Source organism: Boleophthalmus pectinirostris, unplaced genomic scaffold (assembly GCF_026225935.1).
Source record: "Boleophthalmus pectinirostris isolate CB_2022bp ecotype Guang Dong unplaced genomic scaffold, ASM2622593v1 HiC_scaffold_763, whole genome shotgun sequence".
NCBI classification, from domain to species: domain Eukaryota; kingdom Metazoa; phylum Chordata; class Actinopteri; order Gobiiformes; family Gobiidae; genus Boleophthalmus; species Boleophthalmus pectinirostris.
Window position 1 is genome coordinate 1 of NW_026571503.1, and position 25,000 is coordinate 25,000.

Consider the following 25,000-nt stretch of genomic DNA (forward strand, 5'->3'; position numbering starts at 1 on the left):
CATGACTGTTGTTCATATCTGTTTACTTCCAACAGCAAAATAAATACCTAAAATCAGAACAAGTGTTAACAAATAAACATGATAATAACTGAATAGTACTATGTGTCACTGCAATCCTTCTGGCTAAACATTTACACACACAAAATACAAAACACAAAAAGGAGACTCGAGTCTTTCATTCTTGGTCCACTGAGTAAAAGATAGATATTTAAAAGACAATATGATGTTCAGTTTTGTTCTTGTTAAGTAAAGAGAGGTCTTGGTGTGGCATCTTACTGCTGAGTTATGGTTGGAATCAGTTCTTAAACAGCTCCTGTATTCAAAATCTGTAAGAACACAAACAATTAACACATATAACTAGAAAAACAAAACAAAACAAACATGCAAAATAATACAAAAATAGACTAGGCTATGTTACATTATAAACAGTGGCTCAATTTGACTATTGCACTGAAAAGAAGGGGAACGCCACTATTTTGTTATTTCATTGGAAAAGTACAAAAGTAGTTTCAGTACAAAAGGGGCAGTTCTACTAATGCTGCACATGTTTTAAGATGTATAAATATTGTTTAAAAAGTCTGGTATAAGTGTAAAGTATTTATTTTACAAAACATTATACAACATCAAATCAAATATTGAAGTGTTATTTAATTTAACTATAAAAAAAAAAATAATCCTTACTCGGGAGATGAAAACTACCCATAAAAATTGAAATACCCACAAAAATAGTTTATAGTACAAATATGTTATGCAGTATATTTGGGTGGCCTGCACAGCTGCCTTGCTTGTAGCCTTAAATGTAAAGTCACTGAGGCATAGGCTAATACTGCTCAATCTGTCAGACAAATAATTTAAAGCCCCAATATGCTTCTCCATTGTTTCCGTGCCTCTAATCATTCTGCATGCTTCTCAAGTGGTGTGCTTGTTAAAACGCTATAAATTTGGTGGAAAATAAATTTAAATGGCAGAGAAAACAAAATCATGACCGTAAAAGTGCCAATATCCCGTCCAGCACAATATATGTGTCTCTGGCCGGCCATCAGGGTGGTAATTATTGAAAAGACACTCAGAGATGCAGTTAGCACATGGCAGCGGTGTCAGCGGACAGGATTTAACAAACATAGATCAGGGGATGGTGCTGATAGCCTTTGGTTTAGTGACAACAGGCACACAGCAGTGCTCGTGTAGGACCAGCACTTCATCTTAGTTCATATCCAAACTCCACAGGGCCCACACCCGTTATGGCCCTCCAGGGACAAATAGGGCCAGATTACAGTGATCACTTCACACATTGAACTGAACATTGAGCAGGCTTAAAGGCTTAAAGACAGTGGCTATTCATTGTGTTAGTGTTATTACCATAAGAAGGAGAAGGGTCAGTGGTCGTTTGTCTTCAGTGCAAAGAACAAGAAAACAGGCTACAAAAAGAAAGAAATTATACAATTCTGCTGTATAGTTTTTTTTTTCTTTTGTGCAAAAGATTTTAAAGATGCACTGCGCAACTTTTCTGGAGAAGGATCTGTCACATGGTTGTCCCCATGAACAATGTTCCCCCTAATTTTTTTTTGTCTGAGCAAACACACTAACTCCCTGAGCATTCCTTGGACCCTTGTGAGCAACATCCGACATGTCACCCTGGGAAATAAGTGCCCCGTAAAGTGTGCTGCAAATAATTTGATGTACGTGCTGAACGTCTGGCAGTGCAATCACGTGTACCTTAGAGGGAACATTGCCCATGGAGATGTTATTGCTTTGACTGGAATGTTCCATGGTATGCCATTAAATACATCTATCTAGCCTTTATTCATTATGGGTGTTTCTATTGTTCAAAAATACAATAAATCTCTCTGTGAATAGGGTTGTCTCTCTGCAGATCAGAATTGTAATGTAGCCTACAGGTGTCTCCCTTGAAACAGATAGGTTTGAGGTCTACAGTGGAACATTCTAGACAAAGCAATAACATCATGGAGAAAAGCAGGTGACGAACCTACACCAGAAAAGTTGTGCAATGCACCTTTAAAGACTTCAGTAACACTTAACATATTTTAATTACACTTAGATTAATCACTTAAATAAACGAATAAATATCAAATATTCTTTATTTACCTTGTGGTCTCCCATGCACACATTGGGACCCACTGTGTTGTAGACCAAGCTGTGCTCACTGTCCTCGTGCTGAAATTATATTTGAAGTTCAACATGTGCTGAAATAGAAAATACTGTATAAGGACGGCAATAAGTACTGAGTGTTGGACTCACTGAGTGTAGGAGGAGGTCCTGGACACTGTGGGACATGAGAATACGATCACACCAGGCTGGACAGCGTGTGTTCATGTACTGGGTTGGTTTAGTGTAGTCTTCACTGTAGGGATAGCTGAGAGGCAGAGAAAATCCCGTGTATTAGAATAATTAGAATATTATTATAATAATAATATTAGTAATGAACATCAAAAACAAAAGTAAAAGAAAATACTTATGAGATAACTTGTTTGATCTGCACTGCATTTATAAGTAATAATTACGTATATAATCGTTGCTATTTAAATATTTTCCTCCATGTGTACTGATAAATATCTATTTGACATTCCTCTTAATTTTATTAACATGGTCAGATTTGTTTACTCAGGGTAAGACATGTATTTACCTTGGTGGAAACATGATATCTTCTTCCCTTATAACATCATGAAATGCTGAAACCTCTTTGTCGTATTTTAAAAGCTGAAGTGAAAGTGAAAGAAAAATGCATGGGTTACTGGGGTTAGTTTGTAAATGTGAGGTTATTCAGGTTACTTGCTATTGTTTTTCCTTTGTGTTTATTTTCCTCATGTGATTCATACCATTCATTACTGTTGTTTTCTAATCATCAAATCAATCACATCAGAATGTCTTCAGGTTTACTGGCTGACACATTATCAAGTTTGGAGATCAGCAAGAGTAAATGGTAAATATTATTTTCTTACCGCTCGGCCATTGTCCTCTCTGAAAACTGCTTGATGTAGATAGGTAAACAATTTCTCCTCAATGTGAAGTAAAACCTGCAGGTCAAATGATTACTAGTTAAATGAGGAAAGGCATGCCACTAAACTAGTTAACTAAACTAATTAATAGTTGAATTCATTAATCATAATATAATAAAATAAATTACTTTGTGGTCATTATCTTTCTCTTCACAAATGATCTTCTCGACTTCATTACTGCTGTCCTTCTTTACAGTTTGGACCTCGGCTGATGTGGACAGATGCTGTGCACAAAATAAAACAGGTTTACTTTTTTAAATGAATGAAAGCGTCATTAAGTGATATTGCGATAAAATTCTAATCATACCTGCACGAGACTGAGTGCATCGAGACGGAAGTTAAAATCTCCAAAGAGGAAAAAAGGCATGGGAGTGTGCTGATTGTCTGATATCCTGTAAAAGACAAGTAAACAACTTTATTTATTTTTTTATTATTGCAAAACATTTGTTATTCAAACACATGCAGCATGATCAATTCTGACTTACAGAAATGCATTTCAAATAAATACAGATATGCTAAATACTTGGACAACATTCCTAAATTCTTCATACATAACATTTTCCATGCATTTTTATATCTAACCTGTTAATGACATATCGGAGGGCGTTTTTGCGGTTTGCAGAGTAAATAGAGGGACTTGAGGTGCAGGCAATCAGGTTAGAGGCATCATGGAAGAGGTGGATGTTCACCAGGTCCAAGCCCCTGTTACAAATACATAGTCATTCATTCATGCACATCGCAATATCTGTTTACTATCGCTACTGCCTGTAGTCTGTACACACACCAACAATAGTGGCAGGTGACAGGACAAAACAGGAAGTCATATAATAAGAGTCTGTGATACAGAGGTTTTCCGTATATTCTTAAACAGACATTAGTCTTCTGTCACACTTTTGCTGTGACAGTTTTTTTTTTTTTTTTAACTATCACTGGAAAACATATTGAAACTAACTGATCTGTTGACTGATCTGCTGATTTACAACAGACTGGGAGTCTCTCTATAGTTATGTTAGAATATTTTTATATTATCCCATATTTTCTATGTATTTTGTTTGTGTGAATTTGAATAATCTCTTTGTGCTTGAGAAACTGTATGCAGTGGCCTTCCACCTGCGTGCACAACGGCTGACTCAACGCTCTGCTGGGAAGAGACAGTTCTCAAGGTTGCAGGGAAGGAACTGTCTCTTACTACTCCCTGACTCCCTGACTACTGATATGCTACACAGTTGCACCTTACCAGTTACCTGCTGTTGATAATACATATTGGTACAATGAATAATGATGTCTGGTGTTTCTGCTGTTTTCACCCCCTCCCTTTAGAGCAAAGAAACACCCATTGCAGCTAGGGACCACCCTAAGGAAATAAAAAGAGACGGCTCTCTGTCCGTTCTCCTCGCAAGTAAAACCTGATTAATCTCTTGTCTTTCTTCTTGTTTTTACAATGTTTAGGTGGGTTTAAACCTGACAAGTTAAGGCCCTAGAAGATAAAGAAAAAAAATCTTAGGCTATAAATCTTGGTAAATATAGTAGATGTTGAAAACTAAAATGATAAGGTTAAAGCATAATCGTTCTAGGAAAAAAAAAACATGAATATATTCCAGAAACAAAAATATATTCCTCCAATATATTGCATTTTTGCCCACTTGTCCCATATGATTTACACACAGAGTAATTGAATGACATTGGGTGTACCATTTAATCCTGTTTTCCATCTAAACCATTAATTTCTATCAAAAGTGATTATTTATTCAATTTAAGTGCTTCTAAAATCCACAAACTATTAATTGAGCTTTGGAATTTGTGTGTGTGGCATACATACTGGCTGTGTATAATCCAGCGTGTCCTCATGAAGCCCTTTCTGGACCATTTAAACTGCAACACAGACGGATGAGCACGAGTCACTAAACAGCAGTGAGCTTTGAGAGGCCAAACTGATAATTATTGATCCTTTCACATAATTTGTCTCATCTCCCTGTCAGAGGCGGCAGACAGCTCTGTGCCCCAGAAGACTCATTTGTCCCCACTTCTCCCCTTGGTCCCAGAGTACCCCTCCCATTACTGACATACACACTACCAACAAACAAATCAATGCATGCACAAACTCACCGTCATCTGTATATACTTACGTCAGGCCAGAAATTCTTTGGGAATTTTTCTTTTTCCACAGTAGCAACGCAATCCAGAGCATCCATGTACTTGTTCTGCCCTGAGACAGGTCTAAAATCCTTCACTGTGAGAGGCAGAAGAGAGAAAGGGGAGGTGAGAGCTGTGACATGTAAAAGAGTGAAAAAACATGCAAACAGCAATCAATAAACTGGTGTTAACCTCATCAGAGTGGCATACGCGATGAGAGGATCTATAACAGAGACATTAGGCGTGCCGAGGCAGACAGCAGCACAGACACTGGCAGCTCCACTTCTTTATGGTTCTTCCATAAGTGTTTGTGAGCAGCTTTTTCATGGATAACGTGATCGGACTTATGCAGCAGAGAAGTCTAAGGTTTAAACGCTAAACTGTTCGCTTTCAGTTTAGGCAACCAGTAATTATACTACAAAAATATTAAGTTCAAAGTTTGATCAAGGGAAATATGCAGCAATGTTTAAAGATAAAAAATGAAATAAAGAATAGTTCAAAACATGTTTAGGTTCTTAAATATGATTTAAACCTTTCCCTTTTTTTCTTTTAAATTTTTCAAGCCTAAACAGACATTCGTTCATGACAAACATTGTTATTGCTGTTTCTGACTGATACAGACATTTTATGGGAAAAAGTCTTACCATTAAAATCATATTGTAAGATGTTTTTCAGTGTCTTGTGGATGAAATACATGCTGCCCAAAGCCTGCAACCAGAAAGCAGAAAATAATACTAATACTAATAAATAAAATAAATAAATATATAAATATAAATATATATATATATATATATATACACATACATACATACATACATACATACACACACACACACACACACACACACACACAACCTGCACTATTTTACTATTTATACAAAAGTCTACACACACTGAGCACATAACACACACGCTCTCCACACACTTCAGCACCAAATCATCCCTGACAAGGCCTGACAATTTTTAATGTACTAACTGCCTGCTCCACTGATCTGATTAATCATTCCTCTTGAGATCAATAAAGACAGAAAATTAAAACAATTTAAAAGGTATTAAGCAGTTGGCTTGCTGTCTGCCAATGCTGCCTGAGTAAGCGGGGGCACAAGAAAAATCAGCGGGTGCAGAGAGGGGCGAAGGGCGTGACCGTCCCACACAAACGTGAGAGATCTGTCCCTGAAGGCAGCATCTATCTATGCTGTCAAAATAATCCTTATTTAATAAAACTGAAGTGCCTCTTTGATCAGCTCCAGTGAACGGTAATTAGTGACCAAAACGTTCAGACTGCACCAAGACATTTTAATCTGATAGGAAGCAATAACGAAAAGACCTCATTGTAAAGCTACAAACAGTCACAGGATAATCAAGCTCATTACAAAGTTATTACAAACCTGTACTGTGCAAAAGAGCCAACATTTTAATCTGTTTTAAGTGCGGCTGGAACCAGTGTCTCTCCCGTTATTGGGCCAAAACATAACTCACTACACCAGTGTTTCTCCATCAGGGGTACGGAGATCCCTGGGGGTATGCAAGCACTTGCCTGGGTGCACTTGAAATTTTTTCAGATTTTAATGAAATGTGGAATTCACTGGTATTTGAATGTAAAAAAAAAAAAAAAAGTAGTACATTTTACATCTTTAAGAATATATTTGATATACATTTTATGAAAACCAGAAAATAAAATTGGTATTGTGCTAGTAAACAAGTAATAATATTAATTATTATAATTATTAAAGAAACTCCAATACTGTTAATAGAGTGTAATAAAAAATTAGAATTAGGGGATAGTCAAGTCAAAATAGATTGGGAACCACTACAACACCACCATCACCTATGTTGAGTGTTTACATGAATGCTTAGAAAATTTCAAGTTCAAATTTGGTTCTTTGGAAATATGGCCCATGCTTATCACAGCTTAACTATATAGTGTAACCTACACAAGGTTGGACGTTAAATTACTCATATTATGGTAGTAGATGGGTTAGATACGTTTATTGGGAAATATCGGTCTTTTTAAAAACAGAAAGTGCACATACGAACAGTCCAAACACATTCCCCTTCACATACTCAGCCAAACAACGGTCTTCATCAATCAGGTTTGTGCACAGTTTAATAAAAAAATATTGACTTACAAGTGATTTTTTATCAAAACACCATTTGTACTGGGAATGTATACGCAAGTCTGCCCCCTTTGCCTCTGCAAGCGAATGTGAAAGGAGAACTCCCCAAACCGACTCTTGGCCCTTATAACTGATGATCCCCCGCCAACAGGAAACAAATTGAAAATCAATGCAGGTGGCACAGACCAAATGAGAATGAGACATTGTGCGGCTGGTGGGGGCTTCTACTCGCTGCAAACCTCTCAGGGCGACCACTGGAGCAGGGTGCAGAAGACTTGAGCGCAGGCAAACTTAACTCCCAGCTGTCCGTCGAAGCCCTCACGGCTTATTTATTGTTTACAAATAGGCCAGGATCAATAGTTTTAATCTAGAGTTTAATGCATTGACTTTGGCCTGTCTCTGTACACCTGGCCATTGACTTTTGGCTCTTACCTTCCTCTGGTTCACAAATTGACCCCTGCTGTCAGATATCCAGTGTAAAAGTATCATCTGGGAGGAGTAAGGGTTAATAGTACTTCGCTCATATACAGTATCAAGGCTGCTGTACAGACAATTACAGCTATAGCTTGAGTCACCCAGACGTAATTGAAGAGGTCAAATAAAAAGTTGAATTTCGTAGCACCAAATGACATTATGAACCAATGACCCGAGCATTGTCCTTGTACCTGTGAAATCCAGTGGAGCTTGAATTCAACAAAAAATGAAGATAAGAAATGTTGTCTGCAAAACGCATGACTTATTAAACTGGTCTTTGAACACAAACCTTCTGGCCAAGCCAAACAGCATCACTGCAACATAGTTTCGTACTAAATCATAGTGATCTATGTGGGTTTAAGGCTCCAGTTTCAACAACACTCAACTCACACAACCAGTCAGGACACAGTGAGAATAGGCTTCTTTGTGATTTCTGGTGGACAAACAAACTGATAATGAACTAGGAATGATTTGTAAACATGATCTGTGTGTGTGTGTGTGTGTGTGTGCGTGCGTGCGTGCGTATATATATATACACACATACACACACACATAGCAGAGCAGAGCCGTGGTGGTGGACATCGCAATACGATGGTAATATCAGGAAAAAGGAACACGAGAAAACAGAGAAATACCATGGGCTCAAGGAGGAGCTGGAGAGAGCCTGGAAAGTAAAAGACATCTCAGTCCAGAAAAGTGCAGCACTGGGAACAGCAAAGATACTGCGCTGAACTCTCAGGCTCCCAGGCCTCTGGTAGAGGACCCGAGCTGAATGAGGGTGAGAGAGACCAACCCCCGTGGAAGGTGAGAAACACACACACACACACATATATATATATATATATATATATATATATATATATATATATATATATATATATATATATATATATATATATATATACACACATACACACACACAATAAATTGGAACCAACTTAAAATTAATGGCTTTGCTTTGCACTATACTGCAACAACATAAACAAACAAAGAAGAGCGCACTCTAGTGGAAGTATCTCAAAGGGTCAAACCCTGTTTCAGAATGTTGTTCTCACCGTGAAGCTGTCCTCGGCTTGAAAGCGGTTGTCTATGTAGATACAGGCCCGATCAAAATCACGCATTTCTTCACTTGTCTCTATGCTCCTGTAACAACATTACATACAGAACTTTAAGATAAAAAAAATGCATAAGATAGGAGAAGGTATATAACATTTGAACACTGCTGAATGAGTCTGCATTATAGTCGGAATAGGCCTATTTAGCAGCATAGGGTATTACAGAGACAATAAATTAACCTAATGTAAAAACAAAACTTCTAACGTCTAACGTTCAGTAAATGTAAAGCTGAGTCAACGTCTCCACCTAGTGGCTTGTGGCATGTTGTACATCTCAATTGACATGGATAACAGGATCAGACACAGAACATTTATATGACCAGTGAAACATAAAATATATTATTTAGAGTTCAACTGGGTTGAAACACAACTAACTGCAAGAATAACAGAACAGAAGCCAAAAAAGAAACCAAAAACAAACAAAAAAATGATTCTACATACAGTTGGTGCATGACAAGCGTCACAAAAATCATTTGCATTGTAGCATACAGTGATTTGCTCTTGTTGTCACCAAAGGAACTCAGTCTGTTTACTTATTGTCCTCCTAACACAAGCGTATGTCTTACCTGAAGAAGTTCTCGGCATAGCCCATGTTGGCCATGTAGTCTTTTCCTCCGACTTCCTGGAAGTGTAACGCCACAAACCGTGGTCGGTATTTGTGAATGGTCTACAAAAGGAAAAAAAATTAGACAGAAGAAATTTGGAAATTCCATAATTAATAAATACTTTCTATACTTACCTTGTACAGCTCCTTTAACCACTGACTTTGAATCTCGCCCACCTAAAAATATAGTAATAAATATATTCATAACAATATGCAGTACATTTCAAACATGTTGATTTTTTTTTCTTTTTTTTGGGGGGGGGGCTTGTAGTTATTTTATTACTACTCAGGTAATTAATTGGTAATTAATAGCTTTTTTTAAACACATGGAAAAGAATAATAGCTAATATAAAACATTCATAAAGCTTTTGGCCTGGATTATATTTCAGGGTTCATTTTACACACTTGGCTGATTGCTGTAAACCAGTAGGCCTATGCGACATGCACGTGTCAATCATCCGTCAAAATATCCACTTCAAACATGAATGTCTATGAATGTTTCATTTATTTGTGAAGTCATTTTGCTGACCAACTGCAGTAGAGTGCACTTGTAAAAGTAGATAATGGCCTTTTCAGTGCCAAGTTCTGAGTATAATATAGATCCCTATTTTATGTAAAATACTATACCATATGCACCACAATGTAGCCTAATGCAAAATTAAAAATATTTTGCATTGTATTTGCATGTGTGCATAAGACAATGACTGCTTCAAGACATATAAACTAGTCAAAGTACTAACTTAGGCTACTACTAATCATTACCATTTTGCAGGATTTTCTCTTAAAGGGTAGGCATAGACTAATAACTAAAATCAACATCCATACAGATTTTCATTTGTTTGGTGAATGCAGAAAAAACATCACTGCTACAAATTGGTCTAAAAGGTATTACATAGGAGACTGCTGTGTAACAGATTTTAAAAAGTTACAAGTTAAAACACATTTTCAAATAAAGTTAATTTTTGCAACTTCTGTGTTTTGTACTGATCATTCAAAGAGTTACTGGGTGGTAACATGACAGATCAGATTGCTCCTGTGGTCTTATCTTGTGGTATACTTGAGGGCCTCTCATTTCAGGGGCAGGGTAAATGTAGAAGTCTGTTTATTTACAGAAATAGTGTGAGTCAGTACAGGCCCAGGTCCACAGGCCAGAGAGATATTAATCTGCTTACATTTCAGCCACAAAGGGACCAAGACAAAAATGGAGCTGAACCTCAGCCAAATTTCCATGACTCAATGAACAGCCCCCGAGCAACATCTTCAGTTGTATGAAATATTTTGCCATGTCAGTGTAAAAAAGTGCTGTATTTTGATATTACTCACATAAATATTTTGTTCAGTCCTTAGCAACTAAAAACACAGACTTACAGTGAAATTGAAGTAGTAAAACTAGCACTGTGAGACCTATCGGGAACACCGTGATAAGTCAAGACAAAGAAGGAAACCATATATTATGTATAGTAACTGAATAACCAACAGTTCACACTTACATTGATTAGAAACTTTAACCTATGACAGGTGAAAGTAGGGTTAAATGTTCTATGTACAAAAATCAACAGGCCTATAATCAATAATAATATGAGATAATTTGTGACATCAACTGGTCCAGGGACTGCGGGTGGAAACTATTAGTTTTGCTAAAACCTGATACATGACATATTTTCTATGTATATGTTTTTGTGTGCACTGTCCAACTAAATAAATTCAAATATGACCAATATTCATCACCCTTGGGCCTACAGTAGCCCACCCCACTTAAGGCCCATAGTTACTTTCTGCTGGAATGAGTTCTATTCAACTGTAGGCATTAGTGGCATAAAAATAGCCCATACATATTTTGTCTCCTGCTTTAAAAGTGCACTATGTAACGTTTCGGGACGACACACCTACTTGTCTCCTTGGTGATGGTATTGCTTTGCCTAAAATGTTCCAGAGTAACTTATGAAAGTCTCTGGTGGAAAGCTACATGTTATATTCAATAAAAAATGAATAGGCTAAATAAAATATAAATAATAATTTTATGCTGTGGTAGAACATTCCAAGTAAAGCAATAACTATTCTCCATGGAGAAGAGCAGTAGCAGGTCGCAGATGGACACTCCACCAGAAAAATTATCCTGTATACTGTTTTATAATAAAGTTTTCTAATCAGTGAATGGTGGTCACGTGGTCAGCAAACTTTGACATAACCTTGCAGCATCATAGTGCCTGTCTGAACTCATTAGGTTTATAAAAAAAAAAGAGAAAGGATAACTACGGCCCTGCACACACGGTACTGACAGGTGACGAATGAAATATGGCACTAGGCGGTTTTTTTGTTTTTTTCTTTTTGCAGGTACATTTACCACACTGTAACTTAGCACCTAGTCGGAAAACGCACGTAGGCCTACAGGAAAAGCTGCGTAAATCTGTAAAGGAAATACTAGGTAACCCATTGTATAACCATTTGAAACATTGATTTGCTCATATGACCCTACGCCAGCGCGCGACGACCTCGGTGTTGGTGAAGTTGTGGCGGCACTTACGTTGTCAAAGAGTGAGCCGACATTGGCGGTGACAAGAAGCACATCAGTGTAGCTTTCCATGGTCCTCAACAGATACTGTCAAATCAAACTTCGCTTCAAGGCCTAGTTGTCGTCTTCTTCTAGGAGCTTATAGACTAGAGGCTTTAGGTACTGTTGTGTGAGAGTCCGACCGCAACTTACAAGCGCTCAGAAATATCTCGGCATCTCAGAACAGCGTTTCTTGGGACGTAACGTTTAACTTGTTTGCCGATGGCGGGCTGCTGCAAGTCACACGTAAGAGCAGTGTCCATATCCATGTTTAGGCGAAAAAGCGTGAAATTTGGCATGTATGGGTGGATGTCCGCCTCCACTCGGCTAATTGGACTACTATCTTCTTAGAGGACTTAGACAGACTGGACAGAGCATCTGCTGCTTTCAAGGGACGCTCAAGCCTCGTTCAAAGCTACTGGCGCAGCGGTATGTTGACAGATCTGTGCTCCGCCCATAAGAGCTGTCATGTTAATGTCTTCCTGGTTTAAACTCTCAATGTACAACACTTTACACAACTAATTTCAATTCAAGTTGAACGTAAAAAACAACTTAATGCGTTTAAGTTGGCTACAAGACGCGTTCAATGCGGCCCATTGTATTTTTCTTGCAATGAAATACTCTCTTGCGTAAACAGGAAGTTAGACTACACTCACCTCTCCTTTTCCAATGAAATCCTTTTGTTTTGAAATACCAGCGTTATGGTGTAGGCTACTTTTTACAAGTTTTACCACTGCCCCGATTATGTGAACGGATTAATCGTAACCTAAACCCTGATGGAAGCATACTATAAATTATTCTGCATTTGTCTTTTTTATAAGTTGTTATAAGACATCGTTTAGCATAAAATCTTATTTTTAAATATAGACTAAAAATAACGGTTAACACAAACTTAAAGTTGTAGTTTTGATACAACTGCTCTTTTTATGGCCCTGTGCCCACAAGGAGTCCCCTCTTGGCTGAGACTGCTGGGGCCCTACTTCTGCTCACCATAGTGCAGTCAGGGAGCTGCTCAACCATGGTATTGTTTATACAGCCACCCTTTTGCACTCTTCGTCCTGTTTCCTTTAACTCCTCCTTCTATTACTGTGTGTTTTGTTCAACAACCTCAATAAATCTGTTTTAAACTATTTCCACGGCAGTACAAGCAAATGCTGCTATGCCCATTACTGGTGTAGGGACAAAGGTGCTTGAAAGGCAAAGCGCTAAAGGGAGGCCTGAGATGCAAAGACGCTGGCTAGAAAAGACCATCTTTTTAGGAGCTTACATAACAGAGCGACAAAACAACGCTGGCTCAATAGTATCTACAAATTTATAAGCAAATTTGAATTTCAATAGTATTTTTGCATTACAGTACCTCGGTTAGTGAATTAAGACAAGTGAAGCCCCAGGCGAACATTGAACATTTATTTACTCATGGTCACTGTGGCTGTCTATCTGCGGGAACATATAAGTTAAAAATGTCATCTCTCACTCTCTCCTCAGAGTCACAGAAGAGTGATCATTGATGGGGCAGATAAAAGGTTCACAAATTAATTCAGTATCCCTTTTCGTGTTTAAAATCCTTTATAATTTTTAATACCAAATTCACATTCATTTGCTGGGGATTGGCAACTTAAAGCTATATGTCACTCAAAGTAAGCCAGTCCTGGTTAAAAGAAACAAACCAAAACGTTAGATGTTGAAATGAGATGAACAATACAGGATCAGTGCAGTCATTTCTGATACCTGCTATTTAAGCAATTTTAAAGAAATTGGCATTATGTGAATGCATTGTATTTAGAAAAAAAGATTTTAATCTTAAGGCCATAATAAAAATAAATAAATAAAGCCTAATGTTGATTTTAATGAATACCCTATTTTGAAAATTAAAACAAGATGATTAAGTGGAACTGTAACAACAATAACAGTTTAACTTTGGGTTCTAATTTCCATATCATAATGTAAAATTTATACACTCAACAGAAAAGACCCAAATATGTAACAAAACATCCCTCTTTGAGTCTCCCTGAATAATGCTTAAAAAATACAATGAAATGTAATTCTGCCTTAAAACAAGAAAGGCATTTCCCGTGGACTCAAGTCAGTTCAAGCAACAGCTTATCTATTATGAGGTCTTTCTAGTGTCCCAGTATTAGGTAAATGCAACATAAATACTGTGATACAAAAATTATAGTAACTTCTAAAATCTCAAACTATTAAACAAAAATAGGAAAGTTGGCTTTTTCTACAAAAGGAAGACAACACTGCCTGAGTGCATCCATTTGTTCTTCCAACAAAGTGCAGCAGACTCAGAGCAACCCCAAAGAGTGACCCCCAAAGAGCAATGCAAACTGAAACATGCCAGACCACGGCAGTGACTGAGGAAGCCAAATGGAGTTCTGTCGACATCTGAAAGGATCTTCTCCAATTCACATGCGTCAACAGACAGGAGCAGAGCTGACCATAGTCCATAGTTCTACAGGTCCCTCATGAGCGACTGCGGTCCTCTTGAGTGCCCACCAGCATTTTGCTGTACAGCTTCTGTTGCTCTTCTTTGAAGGTATCTTTTACCTTGGCTCGCTTCAGACCCCCATCCCTAGAGTCAATCAAAATATTGAAGAAGAGTTGTGATTAAAATTTTAAAACTGTTAGTTTTTAATTGTTTTAATTGTTTTTAAGATTAAGGATTCTAAAGGACTTATTTAAAATGATCATCTTACCACAGAAGGTCAACCAATCCACCTTGCCTGGCAATGGCTGCCTTCACACGATTGGCGAACTGGACAGCATCTTCTCCTTCCTTTGGGACAAATGCATTGTAAATGCATGTAGGCATTTATATACCCACATTATTTTATGATTTTACTGGCTGGCCTGGTCCAACTCACCTCACGTGACATTGGTGGAAGGTACCACACACTACAAACTATAGCCCAGCTGCTCATCATGCGCAGCAGGTAGTTAACCATTCCAAATTTGCTACTGTTCCAAAAAGCATCTCCAAATCGAGGATCATACTGTTCAGAAAAGCAATAAAAGTTAAATATATGAAAGTATACTTTAAATCAGGGGTCTCCAACCTTTTTTCTATAGTGAGCTACCTTTATGAAAGAAAATGCCAAAGAGTCACGCTGAGCCTTAGATGGGCAACAATTAGATGCTTATAAAACAGAAAGCATTATACATTTATCAGTGCACCAAGTTAGGCATCAAAATGATACATTTACAATGGTAATTATTCAAATTTAACTCATTATCCACAATACATAGAATTCTAAAATTCCTTGGCAAGCTACTTGGAAGGGGGTGAAGAGCTACTGGTAACTACCAAGCTACAGGTTGGAGACCTCTGCTTTAAGTAATCCACTCTTATTAATGTGTAGAATCACTCAGTCATCCAGGTAGAATCCATGGCAAAGGAGAAATTCAATTAGTCAGCGACTGTAAACAAGTAGGGTGTTAGTTTCAGAGTAGTTTCAGTTTAGTTATCTCCTCCCTGCAGGCAGATATAAGGATGTGTCCTCCAGCATTCTGACCAGAACTGAAGGAGCTTGTACGAGCTGCGAACATTTTTGACCTAAATAGATGTTTGTCCAGTTAACAAACTGGATTTCTCCTTTGCCACTCCTATCAAAATTATAAAAATTATAAAATTTTAATTTATTAGACCTTCAATTTAATCAAGTTAATTTATTTCTATGTATCCATTTCACACCTCACTTTAATTATTATGGCAATTATATTTACATTATAATATACTTTACATACATGATAAATTACCTTAATAGCAACTGGGTAGACAGTTCCTCCAATCTCAAAGCTTCCCTTCTTAAACATCATAACAGATGTGTTATTGATGCAAGTACCTGAAAAGAGTCAATAAATAAAAAGAAACCAGTTGCCTAAAGCTACAAGCTACAGAACATGTTCATTTCTATGTCGTATACCTTCTGGAAAAATAAGAATTGGGAGTTTGGTTTTGTCTTCCACATGGTCACTTAGTCTGTGAAAGAATACATTTGCTTTAGTTAACATGAACAACACAGGATAGAAAACAATGATCAGGTTGTTGGTTGCAGTGTCACCTTTTGGCCACTAGGTGTCTGTCTTTGACTTCTGAGCGTTCAAACCAAATGTGTGGGCAGGCCTTTACCATAGATCTTTGAATTACCCCCATCAAACCACCATGAATTTGCCCAACCTGATATACAAAACAAACATAGATATAGCACTTAACACCAGTTTTGAATTTACATAGTAAAAGAGTGGCATCCATTGTTAGTGGACAACTGTTCTTACCATTGCATAACAGCCATCGCTAGCCAGGATGATAACATCAATAGGTGAGGTATGGTTGGCGACGCAGATTCCTCCATTCTTGGGTTTGTTCTCACTACAAAACATCTCACTAGTCAAGCAATCTCAAAGTAAAATATCTTAATACAAGTAATTATATGACAAGTAACATTACAATTGCAAAATGTAAAATATAGTATGTCAAATATGTGTAGGATCAAATTATCAACTGAGATAAAACAAAGCAACCAATGGTGAAAATCTACAGACCTACACCAATCTAGAGATCAAATTACAATCTTCAAAGAAGATGAGCTAAACATGTTCTCAGTCATGTGTATTTTTAGAGCAAGGCAAACCAGCATACAAGGGGCACATGATATTTAAGGGGACTAAAGGAAAGCTTACATTATTACCAGGGATGTAGCGACATCTAAATCTCACCATAACAATGAATTTAAGCAGAGACTTGTGATGGCTCACAATATTACTCTGAAACTTTTGACTGTATGATATCATAATATTTCAGTTATTGTATTATTACTAGATATAATAACTAATGGTCAGCCCATTTTAACATTAAAAAAAACAAAAAACATTTAGGTTTCATAATAATACTCTTTCAGTTTCACTTTAACCAGCCTTTGAATCCAAGTGGCACGTCCGGAGAAGCCTCAGGCAGCCAGTGTTCAACTGTCTAACATTCAGAACATATCCATGGTTATGTAATGTCTGATTTTTCTAGCCTTGCCACAACACGTAGTCTGGTGTAAATTACGACCCTTGAGAGTTGTTACTGATCTAGGAGAACCTCAAGACTAGACAAAGGGTACGTTCACAACTTGTCCTGGTTTGGACCTGGTTTGAGCCCAGTTTAATCTGGATGTAGACTTAGTTTGGTCCTGATCTAGCCCAGGTTTAGTTTCAGTTTCATCCCTATTACACTGTGGTATGCGTGTGCAGTGCAGCCTAAAAATGTATCAAATTGAGATATTTATGGCAAGCACTGAGGTCATTTATATTCAAAACCAGCATTCTGTTTAGAGTGCGCATTTTAAACTGGGACAATTAAGACTGAAACATTAAAAAATGTATACAAGATTACATGCATTTCAAAATGTGCTTATTAAGTTCTTAACAACAGAGTTAATTGGATTTCAAACATTGGCTGTGTAAACCAAAAGATCCTGCTCACCTGTCATGGTAAGTGATGATTGCAGTTAATGCTCTGACACATATTCTATAGCACATCAAATGCACCTTCTCACTCAAGAGGTTTTTCATCCTGCAGAAACACACACAAAATGGAAGTTTATTTTGAGGATAATTAACTGCAGATAATGTGTTTAAAAGTGATGTTGTTTTTTTCCATTACCTTCCATTTGGTAATAGTCCAATCAATGAGGTGAGAAACACAAGGAGACCCACACCAGTGAAGGCAAGAGTTACCCTATAAAAGAACACAATTCTCTGCAGTTAAAACAGGCACTTGCCTGGATGTTAAATTTGATCTATATCTGTATACAGTTGTATTTACGTGCACATATTCTTTAGTTTGGTTAGTAATTTGAGCTATAGAAACTACTTTTATTCTAAGTTATGTTTCCACTAAACGTTTAAACTGATGGTTTTAATTAAAAACAATATATATTAGCTATTCCTTCCTCTGGTTGGCAAAGCAGGACTACAGAAAATAATTTCCCCTGGGATGAATTAAAGTAATTCTGATGAGACAACCTGCCTCAATTACATAAAGAGTCCCTAACACAAAAATGTTAAATTGTATGATTAAGATGGGTAGGATTTTTTTTTTTATAAAAACTGAAATTTGTGCATTATTCCATTAAAGGTGATCAAAATTATCTGAAGATGAATTTAAGTGCTTGTATGAGAGTAGGCCTGTAGTGGCCTGATCAAACTGAAGTTGGAGTACAGCCAGTCATAACACAGAGACTGTCTACTCTGCAAACAAACTTATAAACCCATTTCTGTGGGATAGTCCTTATTATATTATTGCACAAAATATATACACAAAATATACATATTCACATGGAATGTGCCAGTTTTCCCAATAGATTACATTGTATTTTATCATGAAATATTGAAAAGGCAAAAACACAAATGTTGAATGTGATCATTTCTATTTGTGACAAGATGAAGACAAGTGTTACAGTCAGCCATGGCAGATACCTGAGTGGCAGCAGGAGCCCATAGCGGATGAGAACGCCAAGCCCCCAAAGCACAGTCAACCTGAGGCTGATGTAGTGGAAGTTGTAGTTGCTCCGAGTGAGCAGGTTCCAGGATTCCAATTCCTCCGCAGAGAACCTCTTGGTCACCTCGTCGTCCATGATGCTCTCCACTCCTCGGCGAGCAAAATAAAAGATGTCTGACATTTCAAACTCAGTGGCTGAACCTAAGTCTTTGTTGCTGCCACTACGCCGTATCTCCTTGATCTCTTCCTCCAGTGAGGTTGGCTCCTTCGCGATGATTGCTGTAGAACAACAGATTGATTACAAAGTTATAACATATTTATGCACAACATTTAAGTTCAATAATCAATTATATAGCTCACCATTTGAGTATGGTTTGTAAAGGGGGTGATTCTTCTCTTTTGCACCTCTTTCTAATCTTAGAGTGGCCCACTGAAACACAGAAAAATATTAAAGCTGCAATAAAGCTGATGTTGCAATAAGAGAGGGCATGTTTCATCTGGAAAAAGTACAGAATGCCAATAAAACAAATGATATTGTTTAAAATTATACATACAGAATAAGAAGAATAATGAGACTTGAGAAGGTGAATACACATTGACTGCACAGTTTGTCAGCATGATCAGTGACATGAGGTTGAGATTGGTGGAACTGAAACTAAAGAATTTGCCCCAGCTAAAGTCTACTTAAAAAGTGCATTATGTAACTTTTCTGGTGGAAGGCCCGTCAAATGCTTTTTCCATGAAGCTGTTATTGCTTTGGCTGGAATGTTTGACAGTATAGTATTTAAACCTGTCTATTGTCATGGAGACCAAACCAGACCACGTTACAGGTCAGATCTGTGGAGATGCAACCCCATTCACAGTCCAAATGCCTGTTTTTCTAGGTATTTTTGAGCTATAAAACCACCTGTAATTGGATAAATGTAGGGAAGAGCTGTTTAAAGTCATATTAAAGACAAAATTATGACCTATCCATTCTGCAAATAGATATCCAGTTTTCTTTCACTCAAATATGCAGGTGAAAAAAAATAGTGGGACTGTCTTTTACCTATACAAGCACCCTCTAACTACAGTAACTTAAGTAAGTTACTTAAGTTACTGTACACTGTAAGTTAAGTTACACAAAACTTGCTCACAACAAGCCACCACATGCTACAGACTTGTTGAGATAAACTGTTAATGTGGATAGAAGGATGTGAATGACACTAAATAAACAAAAAGGCTTATTACATTAATACAAATATTTAAAAAGTTCTACAGACATACAGGTCAAGGCAAACAGTAGGTTTGTGGGAGATCATAATTTGGCACCACAGCCTGAATTTGCCCTCTGAACTTCTCTCCTGAGCATAGAACATCTCAAATATCTCGCTCTCGTCCAGTTTTTTTCTGGCTCCTGCTCAACACTTGTAGCGTTCAGAAAGTGTTAAGTGATTCAGTTAAAATATCCTGGACATCCAATCTATTTAATATGTTTTATTTTTCAATTTTCTATCATTCAAAAGCAAATGAAATCCTTACCTCAAAGATTTTAAGCAAGGTTTTCATGTAAAGTCTTCGGATGCCAAATGAAACCCCAAGAATGGCAGGAACGATGATGAAAACCAGGAGCAGGGTGACCCAGACAGTGAAAGATATCCCAAGGAGGATACACAACAAATTGTCAAAGGGGTTGAAAAAAAACTCCATCTTGAAGTAGGGAGCCAAAGTCTATTATTAAGCATGTATTAACCACAACAAGAAAAGAAGGAGCACTGTCAAACCCCAGTCCTCAAGATACCCTAACTGTCAAAAGATCATCGCCATTTGTTTGACTTAGAGTTGCTTTTATGAAAAAAATACTGATTCTACAAACATCTTGTTGTGTTTTATATATCCAGTTCATGCCATTCTTCTTTGCAACTACCCCCTCTTAACGGTGATACAAAGTACTCCCTGGAAAAAGGGTTCTTGAAAATTCAGCGTTACTTAGTCCTGTTTGCAGCAGATGTCCCTTGATATTTGACCTCTCAGCGGTGAAAAGATGTAAACAATGAAACAACTGGCCACAGCAGGAGCACTTATTCGCCGGTGGGGAAGAATGGCTAGGTTTATAGCTTAATGTTGAACAAACCTGCAAAACAACAAAACAAAATTTTGTCAAGTAGGCTGTTGTAATAAATTTACTACGGTATTTACCCCAATATGACCTGTGGTAGTTGTCCATATGCATTACATAATGATAATAGCATCGTAATATACACATCTTACACAAACAAACTGAGAAATAGGAGGCACAAAAACGCTTCTAGTGTTTGCAAACGATCACAAAAGGTTTAAATAAAAAGATAAGAGCTAAACTGAGGCCCTCCCTTTACCCTGCTCTAATGATGCAGCTATTCTCCATCCCGACCAGCGGGACGGGACTATTAGCAGGGCTCCTTCTTTAGCACGAGATCATGCCTTCAGATGGTACTTTCTAGGAATAAATAGTACGTCTTGGCCAATTTATTTTAAACCACGTGGAGAGTGGGCTAGGGAAGTGCTTGAGGAGAATTTAACTCCATGCTAAACTTAGCTTGTGGCCTCCTCCACGCCGCTACATTTTATCTTGGTGAGCTTCTAGCGGACTTGCTGGCTGCTTAGAGGACTCGCACCGGCAAAACAAACTACAGTTTAATCAGATATGACAGCAACATCAGTAAATCGTTGACTGACCTCTTGTAATGTGTCCAGCGCCCGGGTCGTGAGGCTTCATCGCCCATCCCTAGTCTTTGTCTGCGGACCGTAGCCAAACTCCGCCTGGCCTCCACTAGCAGCAGCAGCAGCAAGCGGCGTATGTTTTGAACACGCCATCTGTAGGATATCCCCTGTCGGCGACTAACGGTACTGCACCATTAGAAGGTAGCCCACTGCCCTTCCTTATAACGACAACCTTCTCTCAACAAATGAAACTCAGTTTAATTAATTACAAATTTTAGAATTAAATTTAGTAGTAGATCTGTAAATTGATGCTATTGCGGCAGTCTATTTTAGAGCAATTAAACATGTGTATGTGCAACAGACATTAAACCCCAGTAGAAAATGCCAGTAAAGAAATGTCCTTTGAAACAATATTCCTAAACATAAATAGATTTCTGAAAATCATTATTACAACATAATCGTAATAATTTATACAATAATTTCAGAGATATGAAAATTGATAATAAGTGCCCCCTTGTGGCACAACTAGGCAGACATACGAGCTGTGAAGATGTGAACTACTGTCTTGATCTGGGTGGTCACTTATTTTTTCCATGGAGGCCACATGAGAAATATTGTGGAGGGCCAAAATGCTTAACTCAGTTCTGCATAATATTAATTGTATTTCTTCATAAAAAAGCAGTAAATAGCATTGTTTTGACAAGCTGGTAAGACTGGTAAGAGTCTTACAAGAAAGCAATAAAAAAATGAGGTTCATTCACAAAAAATGTTATTTAAAAAACACCTCTAAAATAAAAGCAATGCAGCTTTAGTCCATGCATGAGGTAAAATGCTAAAATATGTTTATATTGTAATTCCAAATTAACTTAAATATACCGGTCAGAGTCAACCAAAGGGCCATATGTGGCCCAGGAGCTGTACAATGCCCAGGTCTAGTCCAGATATAAAACAATTTAACACACAGTGTTCTTCATATTGGCCTACCAACTGAATATCTAGATTTTAAAAAGAAACAGTTAAAATCGATCAGTCTTATGGATTTTTGTGATAACACTGATTTATTCACAATTTTACAATATGTTACAGTTGCTGCAAGTGATAAAATAAAGTAGTTATTGTAACAACTTAAACGCAGCAATATTTAATATTTATATTTAATATTTAGTTTAAATATTAGTGTCTCAATGATTCCCTTCACATATTTGACATATATGAACTTTGGCACAGTGCTTCTCCATCATCAGGCACTTGTTTTTAAAAGAGCTTCAAAATCTGGAGAGCAAACCATTTTATGTTTGATGTGTCCCAAAACAGTCATGTCTCCCGCTTTTCCTTCACTTCCAACCGAGACCAGTTCCTGTTAAAATGTGACAGAAGAAAGGAGAAGACAAGCATAAATTAAAGAAATTAACACAATCTTGTGAATGTGAATGTACTAACCTGTAGAAATGAGCAAGTTGTTCCTAAAGAGACATCAAGCGTCACTTGTCCCAGTATAAGCTGCACTCGCCCAGACTTCCTCACCAGCATCTTTCCTATAAGACCCTCACGTAGATCCTTCAAACTACAGCAATTCTCGTCAGTCTCATCTTCCTGTGGATTTGCCGATAAAAAAAGTTTCAAAAACCTAAAATATAAACAGTATATTTCTTGGGTCACTCTTCAGGCTTTATACCTGTGTTTCTGTCTTGAGAAGCATTGACGGTCCGGTTTCTGACTGCACTTCTGTTTTCACTGGCTTGTTCTCTTTGGTGGGAGGTTGTCCAGGCAGAGAATCTGGGAGCTGCATGAAGAAAAGCTCCTCTCCTTTGCTGAGACTCCATTTATGCATCAGATCAGGCAAAACCTCAGGCTCAGGGAGAGGAGGGGGCCGAAAGGTTTCTTCAGTCTTCTTCACTTTCTCCTCTTTTTCTAGTTTACAAAAGGGAAAAGGATTAAATGAGAAAATATTATTAACATTTTTACAATTGCATTACACCTAAAAATGTTTTAGAATTGTTGTGTTAAATTTTCTGTCATTTTAGGCAAAATCTTAAATGGATATAGCTACAAATTGAGATAGCTAACCTTCAGATAATGTGTCCATTGGTTCTATGTCCTCCTCTACTTTCTCAGTTTTAACATTAAACTCCTCCTTAAAGCCCCAACCTGACACAGCAAGGGGCAGCTGTACTGGGCAACAGCGACGCTCACTTCTTAGAAAGGGATCATCGATGAACTGTAAAATAGGGCCATTTTCTTAGCTACTGTCTGTTACAACTAAATGTATAATTTATAAGTAGCTTACATTATCTCTCTCGAGTTTGCGTAGAATCTCTTTGGTTTCCTCCTCTGTCTCCCTGTACTCTTTTTTAATATTGATAATGGGTGAAGGTCCCATACTTGGGGCATCTCTTTCACTCTCATAAACACCTGTAAGAAACAAACTTCAAATGAATAAAATCCCTTGCACATATTATCAACATAAACATGCATGAGGGGGTGGCTATAAGCAATCCAGAGAAATATTGCACCTTTCTTCTTTAGCATCATTTCAGCAGGTCCTTGCTCAAAAATGGAGTGAGACTGAATGAGCTCTCCTCGGCCCCTGCCCCTGCCTCGATCTCTTTGACCTCTGCCTCGGTCTTCCCGCCTCTCTCTCCGCTGTCCTCCCTCAGGTCCTTTAGGTCTATCACAATCAAAATAGTGATACATTTGCATACTGTATCAGATTTTTTTTTTTAAGTGGTACTTACTCTTCTTTGATTTTTCTTCCAATAATGTTGGGCGTAAATGTTTTCTAAAAATATTACAAAAATAGAGTATTAACACATCACTTAAGAATTTGTAACAGTTTATATTTCAGTACCTTTTTAACACCCCCCAAAGTCAGGTCTCTAGAGCGTATAGAGGGCATTCTTCCAGGGGAGAGGCCAGCAGATGTTCTGCGCCCTGCGAGCAGCCCCATCCCACTTCCACTGGGGTTTGGGACTCTTTGACCACTGGGTTCACTGGACCCTGAGTCAGCCATCCTGAATCAAGCAAATAAAGTAGTAAAAAGAATAAACATAATGAAGAAAATAATCCGTTAATGTGGTAACAGTTTTAGGAGAGTTTCAGGTAAAGCTGTATGGCACTTTATTTTTTTAATTGAGTGTTGTTTTTTTCCAACGATGACAAAATTACATCATAAAATACATCCTTCTAACTTAGTCAGTGGACAGGTTATTTCAACCTTAGCTATATCAACACTCAAATTACATTTAGTAAAGTATTAAACACATGTTCTTCTTTATTGCTAGCTAAGAAAGTATAAAGAAATTATTTAGCCACGTGGCCAAATCATATCACATTTGGTGATGCAATATTAACAGAAGCACATAGTGCAAAAAGGCGTTGTAAACTGTTCCTAAAATGAAATACCTTTAATATTCCGGATCTTTTGATGCAAGAAAATACTCAAACTTAAAGACTCAAACCAAAATATGCATGAAGCGTGCTCTATTTTTGTTTCAGCATGGATCCCATCGCCATGACACTTCCGGGTTGTTGTTTGTGATCGTCACGTGAGTAAGCTTGGCACCAATCAGCAAACGGATTCACTTCGCGTTTGTTTTATGAGAAAATAATAAATGATTATATGTTTAAAATGCGCATCCACAATGATGTCCTTATCATACTACAAAAACAAAATTATGAACGACTGAATTCTCATAGAAGTACTTGCGCCTCGCGTGGTGATGATAGGAAGTGCCATAAAACGTGTCCATATATACACAGATGAAGTATTAGACAGTGATATACATATACAGTGTTATACATTAATTATACACAGAAA

General features: G+C 37.5%; 3 protein-coding genes across 3 annotated transcripts; all 3 read right to left on the reverse strand.

The window, feature by feature from the left end:
* Positions 1-158: 158 nt before the first annotated feature.
* On the reverse strand, positions 159-12,978 carry inpp5l (inositol polyphosphate-5-phosphatase L). The gene is made up of 16 exons (XM_020935528.2): positions 11,985-12,978; positions 9,596-9,637; positions 9,423-9,523; positions 8,797-8,884; positions 5,795-5,858; positions 5,144-5,247; positions 4,837-4,889; positions 3,600-3,719; positions 3,325-3,409; positions 3,146-3,241; positions 2,961-3,035; positions 2,645-2,718; positions 2,260-2,374; positions 2,107-2,175; positions 1,360-1,418; positions 159-326 (listed from the first exon to the last, which is right to left on the reverse strand). The coding sequence occupies exons 1-15, from the start codon at positions 12,042-12,044 to the stop codon at positions 1,377-1,379; spliced, it is 1,188 nt and encodes a 395-aa protein (XP_020791187.1). The 5' UTR covers positions 12,045-12,978; the 3' UTR covers positions 159-326; positions 1,360-1,376.
* Positions 12,979-13,404: 426 nt separating this feature from the next.
* Positions 13,405-21,347, reverse strand: LOC110169849 (glycerol-3-phosphate acyltransferase 4). Its single transcript, XM_020935432.2, has 13 exons — positions 21,199-21,347; positions 20,023-20,614; positions 18,862-18,931; positions 18,480-18,780; positions 17,665-17,739; positions 17,485-17,574; positions 16,293-16,386; positions 16,079-16,194; positions 15,941-15,996; positions 15,774-15,859; positions 14,882-15,010; positions 14,714-14,793; positions 13,405-14,589 (listed from the first exon to the last, which is right to left on the reverse strand). The coding sequence occupies exons 2-13, from the start codon at positions 20,188-20,190 to the stop codon at positions 14,481-14,483; spliced, it is 1,374 nt and encodes a 457-aa protein (XP_020791091.1). The 5' UTR covers positions 20,191-20,614; positions 21,199-21,347; the 3' UTR covers positions 13,405-14,480.
* Positions 21,348-22,215: 868 nt separating this feature from the next.
* polr3d (polymerase (RNA) III (DNA directed) polypeptide D) lies at positions 22,216-24,743 on the reverse strand. Its single transcript, XM_020935522.2, has 9 exons — positions 24,586-24,743; positions 24,032-24,194; positions 23,919-23,962; positions 23,697-23,851; positions 23,471-23,595; positions 23,251-23,401; positions 22,859-23,094; positions 22,624-22,776; positions 22,216-22,540 (listed from the first exon to the last, which is right to left on the reverse strand). Exons 2-9 carry the CDS (start codon positions 24,191-24,193, stop codon positions 22,424-22,426), a joined length of 1,143 nt encoding a protein of 380 aa, XP_020791181.1. The 5' UTR covers position 24,194; positions 24,586-24,743; the 3' UTR covers positions 22,216-22,423.
* Positions 24,744-25,000: the final 257 nt, after the last annotated feature.

Coding starts and splice junctions, on each gene's coding strand:
- inpp5l (XM_020935528.2), bottom strand. CDS start 12,044: ATGGAAAGCTACACTGATGTGCTTCTTGTCACCGCCAATGTCGGCTCA. Junction 3,242..3,324: donor ATGCACTCAGTCTCGTGCAG/GTATGATTAGAA, acceptor TTTTGTGCACAG/CATCTGTCCACATCAGCCGA. Junction 3,036..3,145: donor AGAAAGATAATGACCACAAA/GTAATTTATTTT, acceptor TTTGACCTGCAG/GTTTTACTTCACATTGAGGA.
- LOC110169849 (XM_020935432.2), bottom strand. CDS start 20,190: ATGGAGTTTTTTTTCAACCCCTTTGACAATTTGTTGTGTATCCTCCTT. Junction 16,387..17,484: donor ATCATCACTTACCATGACAG/GTGAGCAGGATC, acceptor GATGTTTTGTAG/TGAGAACAAACCCAAGAATG. Junction 14,794..14,881: donor TTCCACCAATGTCACGTGAG/GTGAGTTGGACC, acceptor TTTGTCCCAAAG/GAAGGAGAAGATGCTGTCCA.
- polr3d (XM_020935522.2), bottom strand. CDS start 24,193: ATGGCTGACTCAGGGTCCAGTGAACCCAGTGGTCAAAGAGTCCCAAAC. Junction 23,402..23,470: donor GCAAACTCGAGAGAGATAAT/GTAAGCTACTTA, acceptor CCTATTTTACAG/TTCATCGATGATCCCTTTCT. Junction 23,095..23,250: donor AATGGACACATTATCTGAAG/GTTAGCTATCTC, acceptor TTTGTAAACTAG/AAAAAGAGGAGAAAGTGAAG.